At 40.8% G+C, this 14,201-nt stretch overlaps 1 protein-coding gene across 1 annotated transcript; it reads right to left on the minus strand.

Annotated features, from left to right (window-relative positions):
- Positions 1–11,811: 11,811 nt before the first annotated feature.
- On the minus strand, positions 11,812–12,285 carry rprm3 (reprimo, TP53 dependent G2 arrest mediator homolog 3). The gene has a single exon (XM_036532396.1). It carries the CDS (start codon positions 12,139–12,141, stop codon positions 11,812–11,814), a length of 330 nt encoding a protein of 109 aa, XP_036388289.1. The 5' UTR covers positions 12,142–12,285.
- Positions 12,286–14,201: the final 1,916 nt, after the last annotated feature.

The raw sequence follows: 14,201 nt of genomic DNA on the forward strand, positions 1-14,201 counted from the left end.
AGTAAGGACAAATGTGTTTCTAGTCATGCAAGTACTACGGATGAACAAAGGATTGTGGGACATCAAAATCGGATATGGATGCACTGTTGACGACCTCAATGCAGGGTGAAAATGTGGGGGGGAAATTGCTGTATAGTTTGATGGCTGTGCTCCGTAGTATCTGCCAAATAGGTGTTTGGATGCCCCGTTTTTCTACTGTTTATAAGTCTTGACCGCAATGTTGCTCAAATCTGACAAACATTTTAGTCACAGTTCTAGAATGTGTGTTGGATATCGTAGATGACACATGGTTGAGAAGCTGTCCTTAAAATTTAAATCTTGCAGTGAGATTTGTTACGTAACAGTGCTTTGATAAATGAATCTGAATTGGAAATTGGCTGGGTCATATCCCATGGCAGCCATATTCCCTATGGCAAATTAATTTTTTCCAGTCTGGGGGTTAAAAAAATGTGAAAAGTGTTTTGGTGAGTGTACCCATTTGCTGGCTTATGTCATTAATTAGGTAATGTTTTTATGTGTCATGATATTTTGTATCGTTATGACAGTAACAGACGCTACAAACTGTATTAAGGACAATAAAATCCTCTTTGAATATCCTTTTTGTCAGTGTTTCTTACCATCTACCTGTGTCTGGCTATGACCTGGATGCTAAAAAGAATAAACAAATGATGCTTTTCAATAGGGACCGGGGTAATTCATGTTGTTCTCTAGAGGCAAGATGGCAAGATTTAATAAATCTACATAATTGTCCTCCAACAAAATGTGCTGTTGCTCCATCACCTCAGCGCACACACACTATTTTGTCACTCAGTTGAGCTCACATATGCCCCAAATAAGTCCCATTTGTATGCCAGTGTAGGTTTAAATGGAAATTTAATGGAAAACTCAGCAGTTCCACACAAGGCTTTCGCTGTCAAGTGGAAGCAATCTTCCCCATCTGCTCCCCGACCCGATGCAGCGGACACATGATTAAACATCTAGATGGGTAATTGGCATTAGACTCTGCTCCTGCCAGTCCACCGTGACTACTCCGATGGTTGTTTGTGGAACACAGCTGGGCAAATTTTTTTGTATTGATGTTTTCAGTATGTTTCTCGGACAACAAAGGGGAGGGGGGAGGGCAGGGGTGATGGGGGATATGAGCATAGGGAGCGAGAAAACAAATCCCTCACAGATGACCAAGTGTTGGCATGTCTGTGTGTGATTCAAGCCTGGTTTCTGGACAGAAGAAGATGGGAAATGGTGTGCTTTACTGGACCTCATTACTTTCCTTTACTGGCTTAAAGAGGATCAAATGGGCAAATTATCTACGCATAATGCCTGGCATCTGATAAACGTTATAGGAGCTGACCAAAACGACGCCTCACGGTATTAAAAACCTCTAAGTAAGCCCTTCTTATGGTGCCAAATTACTGTGTTGACTCAAGAACCCCTCTTAGGTTTTGATGCAGATTACTTGACCAGATTCTTGGAAATGGCATTTAGGAAGCTTATCAAGAAAGTAGGATGTGCAATCCTGTTTGCATAACTGCCTGTGCTTTGTTTCATTGCCAAGTGATACAAGAAGAGTATTTCTCTATTTAAATATTTTACATGTGTTTACACATCCCTGTATATCCTAATAATAAATAATAAATATCCTAGCAAAATGTGATATTTTCAATGACGTGTAAATTGTGCATGTAGAGATGTATGGCCATCATGGGCATTGTCGTCATGGTCACTTCTGAGTATATTTTACAGCCTAGAAGTAACTTGCGGTCCGCCGGGGTTTCTGTCAGACAGTTGCGCTTGGCGAGGCAGGAGTGTTGATGCGAATTAAGCCGCTATGAGTTCTGGTGCAGCGGTTTGTGACGGTGCGGGGCACGGCCTCGCCTGTCTCTGCGAGATTGCTGGGGGCCTCTGGGAGCGCCCAGCACAGATGAGGTGAGGAGAGCCGGAAAGAGAAACGGGCTCTGTGCTGGGCCCTGGCGTGAAATTGGTTCTCTCTCTCTCCCCCTCTCCCTCTCTCTCCACCTCCACCAGGAGGCCTCGCAGCGGGGCGGCAAAGCCAGCCGCCGTCTGCGGTCCGCAGAAGTCAACACCGTGGTGACATTGGCAATTAAATATGACTGAGCTCCTCCAAGTCCTCTACCACGGACGGGAGATCAAGGGTTTCACTCTGTCACAGAGCTCCAGTTAATAAACTGACATGAACAATTAATAAGAAGCTAGGAGGAGGGACCGCAGCTGTCATTAGTCTGAGTTTGTTTAAACAGTAGAGCCCCTCATTAGAATGAGGTGACAACACACTTAACTAACAACAACACTATTAGCTAACAGCTCTTTACCAGGGACTGACTTGTAATGTATATGGAAAGGGAAAGTCAGAATGACTAATTATCATTGATAGTTCGCAAGGACTGTGAATCGCAGTGATTGTATCACAATAAAAAAATGCACACTTTTTATCAGTGTTCATTGCAAAGCAGTCTTCCACTGTGCATGTATGGCTGAAGAAATTTCATTTGTGTGCTGATTTTATTCTGACTCACCACAGCAGGGATAATTAGCATCCAGTAAAACTGTCTTGGAGTCATCCTAGATTTAACCTAGCAGTTACTTCAGCTGTCTAAAAGTCATTCTGTCATAAAAATCAATAACTGCTTTGGTGCAGAAGAAAGAACTACAGCTGCCAAGACAGATATTCACCAATGATGGGCTGCATGCCCCATCACTAGGGCTTAGCTTGTCCAGAGCCTATAGAGCAAGTCTGAGACACTCCATCTCTCTCTCTCGGTGTGTTTAAACGGTAGACTCACGGCCCCAAAATACCCGAGATTCTTCTATTCAAACTCCTGTCCGTGGAATAGGAAGGCCATCCTAGCTTCAAACCCATTGGCTCCTTTGACTTTAAAGTCCTGATTTCACACTTGATTGTTGGTGAATCTCCCTCAATGGGGTGTGGGGTGGGAGGGGGCATTTAACAACCGTGTTTTCCTTCTGCTCTTAGATCAACATTGCTCAAATAGGGACTTTCCTTTGAAGTGCCAGGCATAGCCCCATGCATTACACCCCAAGCCTTTATGGCCAAGCTGTGATGTCTGGTTTGTCTCAAAAGGAGGGAAGCATTTCTCTCTACACTAAGCAGGAGACAGAGACAGTAAAGCATCACAGCCCCAACATTCCTTCACACTACAATTTATAGACATGTCCTGTGTGACAGCCAACAGCCATGACTCATCTGTCCCTCTGTTAAATCACAGAAGCCGCACAGGCTTGGCAGACCAATATGGAAATTGGGTGATGGCACGATATTGCCTGGGAGCACCAGTAGATGGATTCTCCTTCATCGGGGGTCCTAGTGGAGAGAAAAGGGTGGTAACCCCTAAGTCTAGACCCCAAATGCATTGACCAAATCATCCTCCAGTTCACCTGGTTAAGTCAACTTCCACCCTAGGTGAGCGTAGCGTAATTTTCACTATACTTTTTCCCTGGTAGGTGCCCAAGTAATGACGATGACAGTGCTGGCTGGCATGGTGTTCTTATTATGTGAGGTTATTCCCTTTGTGAGGTATGCATACGTGATTGCGGTGGGTGATGAAGAATAACTGTAAAAGCACTGGGTGACGTACGTAGGTCCATGGTCTTACATTTTGCCCTCCGCCTTACGTAACGATCCCCAGCCCTGGAGTGAGCTGTCCTTGTTGTGGTGGAAAGCGGTTGCAGCTGTCGCCTGCCGTTGGGGCAGAGATCCAGGGGAAGCCTCGGGAGGCCCAGCTGGTTGCAGTGAGCGGAGAGAGCCCTTCTGGCAGCGCGTAACGTGACAGTGGGAGAGAAACGACCCAACACAATGGAGCAGCCAAAAAGGTTGCATGGAAAACTCAGAGCCCTTTGGAAAGGAGCCGGTGTGGGCAACCCTGTGCTCTTTTGGGGTGATTTTCACTGTTTTGTCATATAGTTCTTTGGGAATAAGCAATTTAGGATTAGCAGGTGGAAAGGAAATTGTTTCCTTGGGTGATATTCAGATAAGTCAGTGCAATCTTTTCTTCCTGTTTTTCATGTGACTGTGAGATGATGTAGCAAAAGAGTTATATTGATCAATTTATCTATATTGTTATGAACTTCCACTGTGTTGTGACAATAAAGTGGGACTCCTCACCAGTAAATTAGTGGATGCATTTCAAGTGTGATGTTATTTCAGAGTAAAATACACTGTGTAAGGGAAGATTCCTTTTTTTGCTTTATCTGCACACTGAGCTGTAGAACTTTATTGTGTTAACACATGGGAGAACAGAATATTACTTTTACAAAGGTTACCATATTGTACATTTATATTGGCACATAACCAATAACAAAATATTAACGTAAGAGTTATGGTGCCAAAGCAAGAGAGAATCAAGTGCATTTATATGTGCATTTCATAATCATAGTAAACACTGCATTTTGTCTTTTGGCATTTTTGGTTCAAAGGGTGGCCATTGTATCAAATGTATTATGCTATCTATCAGAGAGCCACACTAACGTAGCATTTGCAAAATGAGAATTTTGAATGAACAAATCTCAATTGAGTTGATAAATTGTTTTCTATCTCATACTTTTAGTTGTATCACATCAATATAATACTCAAAGCTGGTACATTTGAAAGGATTATGAATGTTTGCTTAGAGTATTCTGTTCAACACGCATAATTAAAGACGCCCAAAAATGACTAGGGTTTAATCTGACCTCCATTGCGGAAAACCCATGCTAAGCTTTCCCTTCTAATAAAGAGTTTGTTCTTCTTTAACTGCCTATCAGACTTAGAGGACTCAATGTAGCAGTCTGGTCTGGAAATGTTTGGTTACTGGCAGTAATACAATCCAGTGACAGTATGTTGGATTTAAAAAAAATAATTGTTACCGTTAGTATTGTTCAGGTAACTAAGGCAAGAAACGAAATGATGAGGCTTGGAGATGAATGAAGGAATCCTTTTATAATGTTGTCCATCACATATTTTAGCTTAATTTCTCGGCCTGAAAGGAGTAAATCTGATGTTCATGTAATGCCCTTGATTCACAGATGAGGACAGCAGTGTAAGGACACTCAGAGGTGAGCTCTGTGGTGAAGGAAGCCTGTATGTCCTTGTTTGGTTCAGTGTCAGATTACCTCAATTACTGTATGATCCAGTGTGACATTCAGCTACAGCCCCTGCACTGCTGTTACCCTGATCCTTCTGTAATGATGAGTGCCAATCTGGCCACTGGGTCCGTCATGAAAATGTTTTGGAAGACTTGGTGAGCAATGAATCAATGGGGCAAATACTGTTCATTTTATGAAATATAAGGAATAGCAGTCCTAATATGAATCAAGTTAGAATATTACATACATACATAAATATAGTATGAAAACTTCTCATAGCAATACATAAAAACAGACTGTTCATGCCACATCATATAATTAGCTAAATGTTCATGTTATTTTAAAAGTGTGGAAACAGTATTACCCATTTGGACATAGCACATAGTGTTTGAAATAAAGAATTTGACTAAATATGACTGGTTTCCTGCCCTGCAAGATCAAATAATAAGCTTTAGGACATTTATTTATGTAATTCTCAACTGATAAGGTATAGTATGACAGCATCTGCTAGTACTGTTGAGATGATTTGAATTGGAAAATGGCTCTAATGCAGCAAACATAGAATCTGCAAAATCACTGCATTAATTAGAACTTAGGACTCATTCAGTAGAAATTTTTGCATGTATGTTCATTCAAGCTTTCTTACATAACTGACAAAAATGTTGATCAACGAGTGTGTCATTATAGTAGATGATTTCAGCGGCAACTTGTTAACCATCCCATCTGTTGCCTAATTTATTTCATTTCTGCTCTGCAGTTTATAATGGCACCTTACTAATGTCATTCGTGTTTTCACAGAGCACATTAGGGACTTTCTGAGGTCTTTAATAACTGCATGTCAATGTGTTAATGGCTGTGTCACATACGGACCCCTGAAAAGCCAATTAATATGGTGCTGTGGATTGTGCAGGGTGAGTACTGATTATTTGGGTAGCTGCCTCATCACCACATTTCCTACCATCACCCTACCATCTGCTTTCTCGAAAGAGTGGGCAGTACTCTCAGTTTTAGTAAGGCCAAAGGCCAAAGGACGCGGAAGATCCACCATCCGCTGATTAAAATGAAGGCTTTTCTTCCTAGAGGCAACTTCATTGCATTTCTTGAGAGAGAGAGAGGGAGGTGGTGGGGGGGGGGCTTTATGTCATAACAGCCTTGTCCCCTTCTGACTTGCAGCCTACTCCAGTACTGTATCTGTTTCTGCGTAACATACAGAGCTGTGTGTGGCGTGCATTTATGTACATGCACAGCTGTGTATGAATGAGGCGCACATGCATGTGTGAATACATGAGTTCTATATAGGTCTATATAAGTCATGTCAGTTGCACATGTCATATTCTGAACATATTCAAGGCTGTGCTTGGGTTTAAAACTGGTTTGTGGAAGAGCTACACAATGAAATAATTTTCCAAATGGATATGGAACTGGACATTGATAAAAACCCAGTGGCGAGGAGTCCACAGCACACAAAAGGAGCCGAGCAGGAAGAATGTGGTGGTAAATGTCAACCGGTAGCTGCCTCGCAGGAGGAGGAGGAGTTGTGTTATTTTTCCTAAACGTTGCCAGAGCGCTAAGAGTTTAGGGAGAAAAATGATCACCTGTTGAGGCTAATGTAGCGACGGGCTGTCCTTAATGCAGCGAGTCCTGCTGTTTGAGTGGCTGTGACATTTCCACTCCAGCGGCCCCTCTCCTGCCATGCCACCTTCTGAAGCCTCTTCATTCCTCTCTGCTCCACAGCTCTCTGACAGCCATCGCCCGCGGGGCTGACCTTTCTCCTCCCTTTTTCTTTTTTTTTTCCACAGAGAAATATAATCAAATTCGCAAGAGCTGGGACCCAGTGGGGGTAGGTTTACCAGGAAAGGGATAATCCCAGCGTTTTGGGGTTTTCGCAATGTGTGAGGATGTGGTGCAGAGAGCACCATGAAATCTCTCATTTAAAGTTAAAGCTTGCCTTCTCTGAAAGTGTGAAATGCTACTCTTTAGCTGGCGGTTTAATAGGTACTCATACTCAACAGCAAGGACCTGGTCTCTCAGTGGAGTATCACATTCTGAAATGAGTATGTGAAATTCCCTCTGCCTAGCACCTGACTGATGAACTTGATTTCTCACTCTCAGAAGTCAGTCTTTCCCAAACAATTCCTTTTTAATATAATATTGATTTGTTTTCATTTTACTTTAAAATTCCTGTAATTGTACTGTAATCCTTATAGCCTGGTTAATGTGTGCTTGCAGTCATCAGGCACTATTGCATTATGAAGCTGGTTGCACCATGTCTGTCCATGAAAGACTAATGTGCTGATAAAATGAATATAGAAACAATTTCCTCTCAGTAAGGCTCAAACTATCTTAGTGTACAGAAAGAGGATTACGTATACAATTTAGCTAAGCTTTTGGAATGTGTATTTATGCATTTAAGTGATAAAGAATGTTTTTAAAAGAATGAGTAACAACATGGTTTGCAGACAAGAGAGGTTGAGCAATGTATTCTGGGCTTTGTGTGACCATTTGATTGCCTGTAGAAGGTTCAAATACCATGAACAAATGAGAAGCTGATAAGTACGTGTAGAAGTATTGAACAACATATTACATCTTTGATTTTAGGGGCTAGTACCCTTTACAATGAACCATAACATCCAGCAAGGATGGAATTCATTGAAATCCTATGTATTTTTTAAATTGGATGATATTGTAGCTACTCCACTATTAGAGGTGACACTAACATTTGCTGTGACCTTGACTCTTCTCTTCAGTTCGTGCATTTCAGAAAGCAAAATTGAAATCCCTGTAATCTGATGGTCTCTTGATCTGTAGACCCTGTAATCCTCAAAACCTCCCATGGAGATAAACCAGTCTCAGTTAATTGCTCAGTATTCTACGAGGTCACTGTAGAATGGTAATGTGACGCACATGATATGATGGGTCACCAGAATGGAGAGGCTATAGGCGCGGCAATGCAAAGAGGGTAGCTGGCTGGAGGTGGGCGGGATTCAGGTCAGACGTATAGAATGCTATTCTAATCTCTAATTTGGATTATTGCCCAACCCTTCCCATTCCTGCCTTTACATTTATGTCACCATCTGCTTTGGTCACTAGCCGAGGAGAACATTATCGGCACGTTTTTGCCAAGTCACATGCATGGCAGACATTGCGGTGTCCATTGAACTTTCAGGCATGATATGGGTTACAGTTCCATCTCCTTGAAGCTACAGTATCTAGACTTCAGACTGTCACTTGATAATAAGAAATAATATGCTGGGCAAATCCTTAGATTAATGACTAAAATATGTGTTGATGGATTTATTTTCAGAATTTCTTTACACATTTATTTCATTACTGCCCCTTGAGGTTTGGCAAGAAGTGTACACTTAAATAATAAATTTGTCCCATAATTATATAACTTTTTTCATATTGGCTGTGATCTTCATCGGTTGCTTGGACAGGGTGAAAGAGTAGGAGGATCAGAAGAGATTTTTTAATCCCAAGTAATACATTTAATTTTTGATGTTGTGAAAGGGGTGTGAAGATCCATTTTCCTCAGGTACAGCATGGAGGGACAGTAGGAGTTAACACATTTATACAATACATTTCATAATCTGAGCAAAGCCTTCCTCATGGAGGTCACACCTCAAATTGCTATGCACTCTCTTCAGCTTTCACTTTTTAGTTAATAAAAGTAACGATAAAAGTGAATCACTGTGTGAAGTATCTGGTTCAGTTATGTTTAAAATATAAAATTATAAGTTGTGTGAATCTAATACACGTCAATATACAGCAACTCTTCAAACATGACAAGTTATTGCACTGTTCTCTTTTTCCAAAAAAAAAAAAATGTCTCATTGCATTATTTCAGCACATGCATCTTAAATTTAACTTTGGAAATGTATATCTTCAGAAACATTACGACTTTGTGTTGCACTGTATGCACACAGTGTATGTAAAAATGAACTCATTTTAAAGTGCAGTAAAACCGGCCTAATAGACTGCAGTTCTCTTATTACATGATCATGTCTCACCTACTCCCTGATATTCAGGGGGTGTTTCAAGGTATATAGTAGCACAGTAAACATCAGTGTCCATCTCTGTACCGAGCTGCTCATGTTGTTGTTGCTGTTTTCGCCGATGTAGGTCATATGCTATGCTACGTACGTTTCTGCAATCAGTGCCAGTGCTGGATTACCCGTGAAAGCAATGCACGGCGAGCGTTCGCTATACCCTGTACATCTACCTGTTGGAGGAAAAACGCTGACGAGTGTCTGAACTGTATTAATTAGGAATATCTGGAGGATCTCATCTGCATACACCTTCGTTGTCTTTCCATATAACCATATTAGTGGTGTGCAAAAGTACCTCATGACGCAGGAGACGGTAAGGATTTACCGCGTGTTCCTCACGTGCGTCAGGACATCAAACAGATTAAAATGACCATACACTAAAACAAACCGTAATCCTCCATAAACAGAAAAACATATGAAGATGGATTACAGCTAATCTTCAACCCACCCACGAATATGTGCGGAGACCCATGAAGTATTCACTCAGCTACAATAAATGTGCGTAAATGCAGGATTAAATGGAATTTTATAAACCCAACTTTTTTGAATCCATATTTATGATGTCGGAGTTGCCCAAGATGAGTTTTTGAAGTTGAATAATTGAGGTATTGTGTAGTGTAATTGCAATCTTAACCCCGTGCATGATATACAATTTTGCACTTTTTCCAGTTAGAACTTTGCCCAATTATGTCTTGCCATAGTTTGAATGCTTTTTATTTTGACCACACATTCCATCCTTATGTAAATCACTCTGACCTGTAATAGCAATTAAGAAAGAAACTAAAGATCCGATATGTAATTATCGGATATTTTCATTACTATTATTCTTATCTTTATATGACTATTGTTATTTGTAATCACAGCAGTTGTAGTAGGCCTAGTGTTTGTTTTTTATTGGTGGCCGAATATCATTTCAGGCGTAAATTCATTGTTTCATGGACATAAAGAACAAATATTTGAATACCACCGTATGGTTTAGATTTGTCCTTCACGTCTCTTCTCAAGTGAGAGAGACAGACGCAGTTAATAGAGAAGAGCTGTTCTAATGTGACTCAACTGACGCGGACATTTTTTTTTGCACATGCGCGATAGTTTACTGTGTAATTTGGGGCAGATTTGTTTTGTGGAATAAATTAATGAACATTGCGCACACACGTGACAGTGGTATTTACGCCTGCCGGTGACGAAATCTGGCATGTAACTTTCCACGAAGAGTGCTTTAGTTTGTCTGTCGGGGTACACTGAAATGTTGCGTGAAGTCAGGAAATTAAGAGTTCAGCAATGAACAAACACTTCGAACTGATATTATTGGCCAGCAGGCCGTGCCCAATTTGTTGTTCGAGCGTGTTTTTCGCTCGACGGTTACCTTATGTAGCACCAGATTGGCCAAACAGAGTTCTGACCATAACCATCGTTAAGATAAACAGGGAATTTGGTCCTAGATAAGCACTTACAAGCAACTTTTGCCCAGAGCCAGCCTTTTCCCGCTGCGTCTTTAGTGTCACCGTCATCTGAAATATAGCCGCGACTGCTGACGCGAATTTGAGAATTTTAATAATATGTTTGTTGTGGAGTCACAGTCATTACGCTTTTGGAGCTAACAATTCACCTCACTCCTAATTTAGGATAATATAGAGTTTGTATAATGGACTGACTTATGATCTCTTTAATAATATTTGAAAAAGATCATGCATGTTCATCCTCAGAAAAGCATACAATTCATTCAAGAGTTTAAAATTCAAACGTCATGTTTAATGACAAAGATTATATTATCCGTTGACGGTGATTTTGTTTAGTGGATTTTTTTTTGAACGTTTATTCTTGTAACCGGTGACTAAGCAATATCTCAGACTAACGGGGACATAACCAAAACTACCAGAATCACTCTGAACGATTGAATTCGATAATGGAATGACGTCACATAATACTTTCTTTTGGATTTGGGGAAAAATGTTTTACATCAAATACTAAAATACATCACTGATTGCTCTTGACCCGTCATTTAAAAATCAATTAAGCTAAAAAGTATTTGCCGTATGAACAAGCTAGTGTATGCGCTTACATGCCATCCTTGAGGAAACCGCAAATATATACATAATGGTGTCTTAGGACAATACACTGAAAAAAAGAAACAGGACACACATGGGTTAATAAGAACACCTTTAAGATACATTTTATTAACTTCTCAAAACACGAATGACATTTTTCTGTCATCAAATTTTAGTTTATACATCCAAAAATGAAAGCATTATAGCTTTTGGACAGACCCATACTGCATGAATGAGATGGTATGAGAGAGGAGTATTCATCGTGTGAAACCACATTCATTATTACAACCCCTTAATGGGGCAATATTTTTGCACCACCAAGGAAGACTAGACTAATTGAACATCCCCCCGACACCTATCGTTTTAAGCGATCTTTATACAGTGACATGCATTGTAGTTATCCTTGAACTGTTCTACATTTCCCCAGATTTACTTGGCAGGTAGATACAGTACACCAAATGAGGCTTACATGCTTGTATCTATAAACCTCTTTGTACAGTAGAACTGCAACCCTAGACGTGAGTGTCAACAAGTCCTTTACCCATAGGGTATAACAAAATCCACTTGAAGGAACGATAGCGCTTGTTCAGCATGACATGCTCTCTGTCCCAAAGCTAGGACGCCACCATGATAACCTCTGCTTCCTTCGAGGGTCTGCGGTCCTCGACGAGCAGGTTGATCATGCTTTCGGACTTGATTAGAAGGTTGCAGCCCAGGAAAAAGATGCCGAAAATCACAGTCAGAGACAGTACGCACAGCACTGCGATCTGCACCACGCGCATGATGTACAGGTCCTGTTCGCTTGGCATGGACAAACCGAAGCCATCGTCCGTGATAACCGAGGCGGCGGCGGAAAAGTTGCAGCACTGGCGCGCATTGTCCGCTCCCACATGAGTCGTGTCCGTAGCCAGCGTTCGGTTCAGTAGTCCCGTAGTATCATTCATATTGCTTTGACTTTTAATCCTTTTTGCAGTCAGTGGTCAGTCTATATTGGTTTGAAAACCTAAATTCTGTCCCAGCCCTAATATTGGTTTGAAATACAATGCCCCAGCCCTTTCTGGTCCTCTCACCAAGGTTGTGCGTTGACACTGTGCGTAAACAGCGAATAGCAGCCTGGCAGTGCCGTAGTTGAGGGTTGGGAACAAACCCCTTTGAACTGAAGACGTAATTTTCCAAGGCGTCACAGCAGCAATATCATGCTCCCTCCAGTATTCGTTGATCAGTGAGCATATCTCATTTCAGATTATTCTGTTTTTCAGACAGCGAGTAAGAAACTCTTAAAACACACATCCATCCAAAGTGTTTTAAAGATGATGATTTAAGAAGCGATTGCTTCAAGCGTAAATATAAACTAGTTGTGTCAGCCCTTATTCGCTGTTTAAAATGTAATTTTCTTGGATTTTATAATTTCCATTATTTTAAACATTACGGAGATTATTGCGCCAAATGACCGTCTGCGCCAAACAATTAAACATTCAGTCACTTATCCTCCTAATGTGAAAGCTTGAAGTCAGTGGTGCCCTTTTAAATGAACTCAAAATCCCAAAACTGAAGTGTCGAGACACCACACTTGCACTGTATCCTCGCGGCTCCCCACGGTTCTGCATTTGTTTCAAGGCACCATGAACTTTATGTAACTGAGTGGGCGGAGTGTATATTTATTCAGGCGATTTGCCTCGCTAGGGTTTGTTGTCCCCAAGTATTTTTTTTTACATCTAACGTGTAAGTTTTGTGTAATGTGTAAGCTGATATTCTTATATAATTTTCTCATATGAGCCGTATCTGCTATTACGATATTTAAAAGTATTTATTAGTCACTTCACTTCCTTTTAGCCCACAACGACAAGCTCCATTGTGTGTGTGTGTGAGATACATTTAAGACACAAAACGTTGCTGACAGTTGAATACAGTTTGGCGTGTGTGTGTGTTTGACAGACAGAGAGAGAAAGACAGATACATAAACCAGTGCTGACAGCTGAATGCATTTTGTCCTGTGTGTGTGTGTGTGTGTGTGTGTGTGTGTGTGTGTGCATGCGCACGCACTTAGGACACACACATAATTTGTTTAACTGTCAGCAAAGGTTTATCTTCTGTGTGTGCCTGTGTGAGTGAGGCACATGTATGACACAAAACATAGCCGACAGTCAAATATGTTTTATGTTGTGTGTGTATGTGGTTGCATGAAAGAGAGAGACACACACACACACGTTAATGACATAAAACATTGCCACCAGTCAAATACACTTTACTGTCAATGTGTGCATGAGTATGTGTGTATTGATATACATGGAGAAGAAAATACATTTTTGTTGATCGCCGTGATTTTAGGACCATGTTAGCACATTCCCAATTTAGTCTTTTCTGTTCATTTAGCAGCTAAAGGGCTTTTTCATATACTCCATTTAATTTATGGCTCTCAGAATGGGGTGAGCTTTTGTCCCACTTTATGCTGCAGTTAGAGGTATAAAGGTTTCCATTCTCAATAATTCCAGTATTTTAGCATTTAAGGGTGTGAAACTCACTATGCTGAAAGTAATGATGCAGCTAAATTGCTAAGGAACAGCTGCTTTGTTGCAGCCTAGCCCTCTTCATTATCACATTTTCACCATCACAACTGTTAAAATTTATAAAATGCTTAGGCCAAAAACAGTCCAGGGGTTTGAAATATGCAGTCAACATTCTGTATGTAAAGGTCTGCCTAAACTTCATTACATTACATTGCATTCATTTAGCAGACGTTCTTATCCAGAGGGACTTCCAGCACAAATTGAGGAATAGATGCTATGTTGCTTGGTTTGGTGGAGACCCTTAGTAGCACAGAGTTTGGAGAATAGATGTTCCAAAACATTGAGGCAGGTTTTTTCTAAAAAAAAATTGGCCACATGCATAATCCAGATTTTTAGAATTATAGGTTGACTAAGTGATCACTAGTACAGTGATTCGGAACCTTTTTTTGGTTGGCACATGCCTTGGCTTCAGTATTCAGTATGAGGTGTCATGATCC

The sequence above is a fragment of the Megalops cyprinoides genome, chromosome 7, assembly GCF_013368585.1.
Source record: "Megalops cyprinoides isolate fMegCyp1 chromosome 7, fMegCyp1.pri, whole genome shotgun sequence".
Classification (NCBI taxonomy): Eukaryota; Metazoa; Chordata; class Actinopteri; order Elopiformes; family Megalopidae; genus Megalops; species Megalops cyprinoides.

Coding starts and splice junctions, on each gene's coding strand:
- rprm3 (XM_036532396.1), bottom strand. CDS start 12,141: ATGAATGATACTACGGGACTACTGAACCGAACGCTGGCTACGGACACG.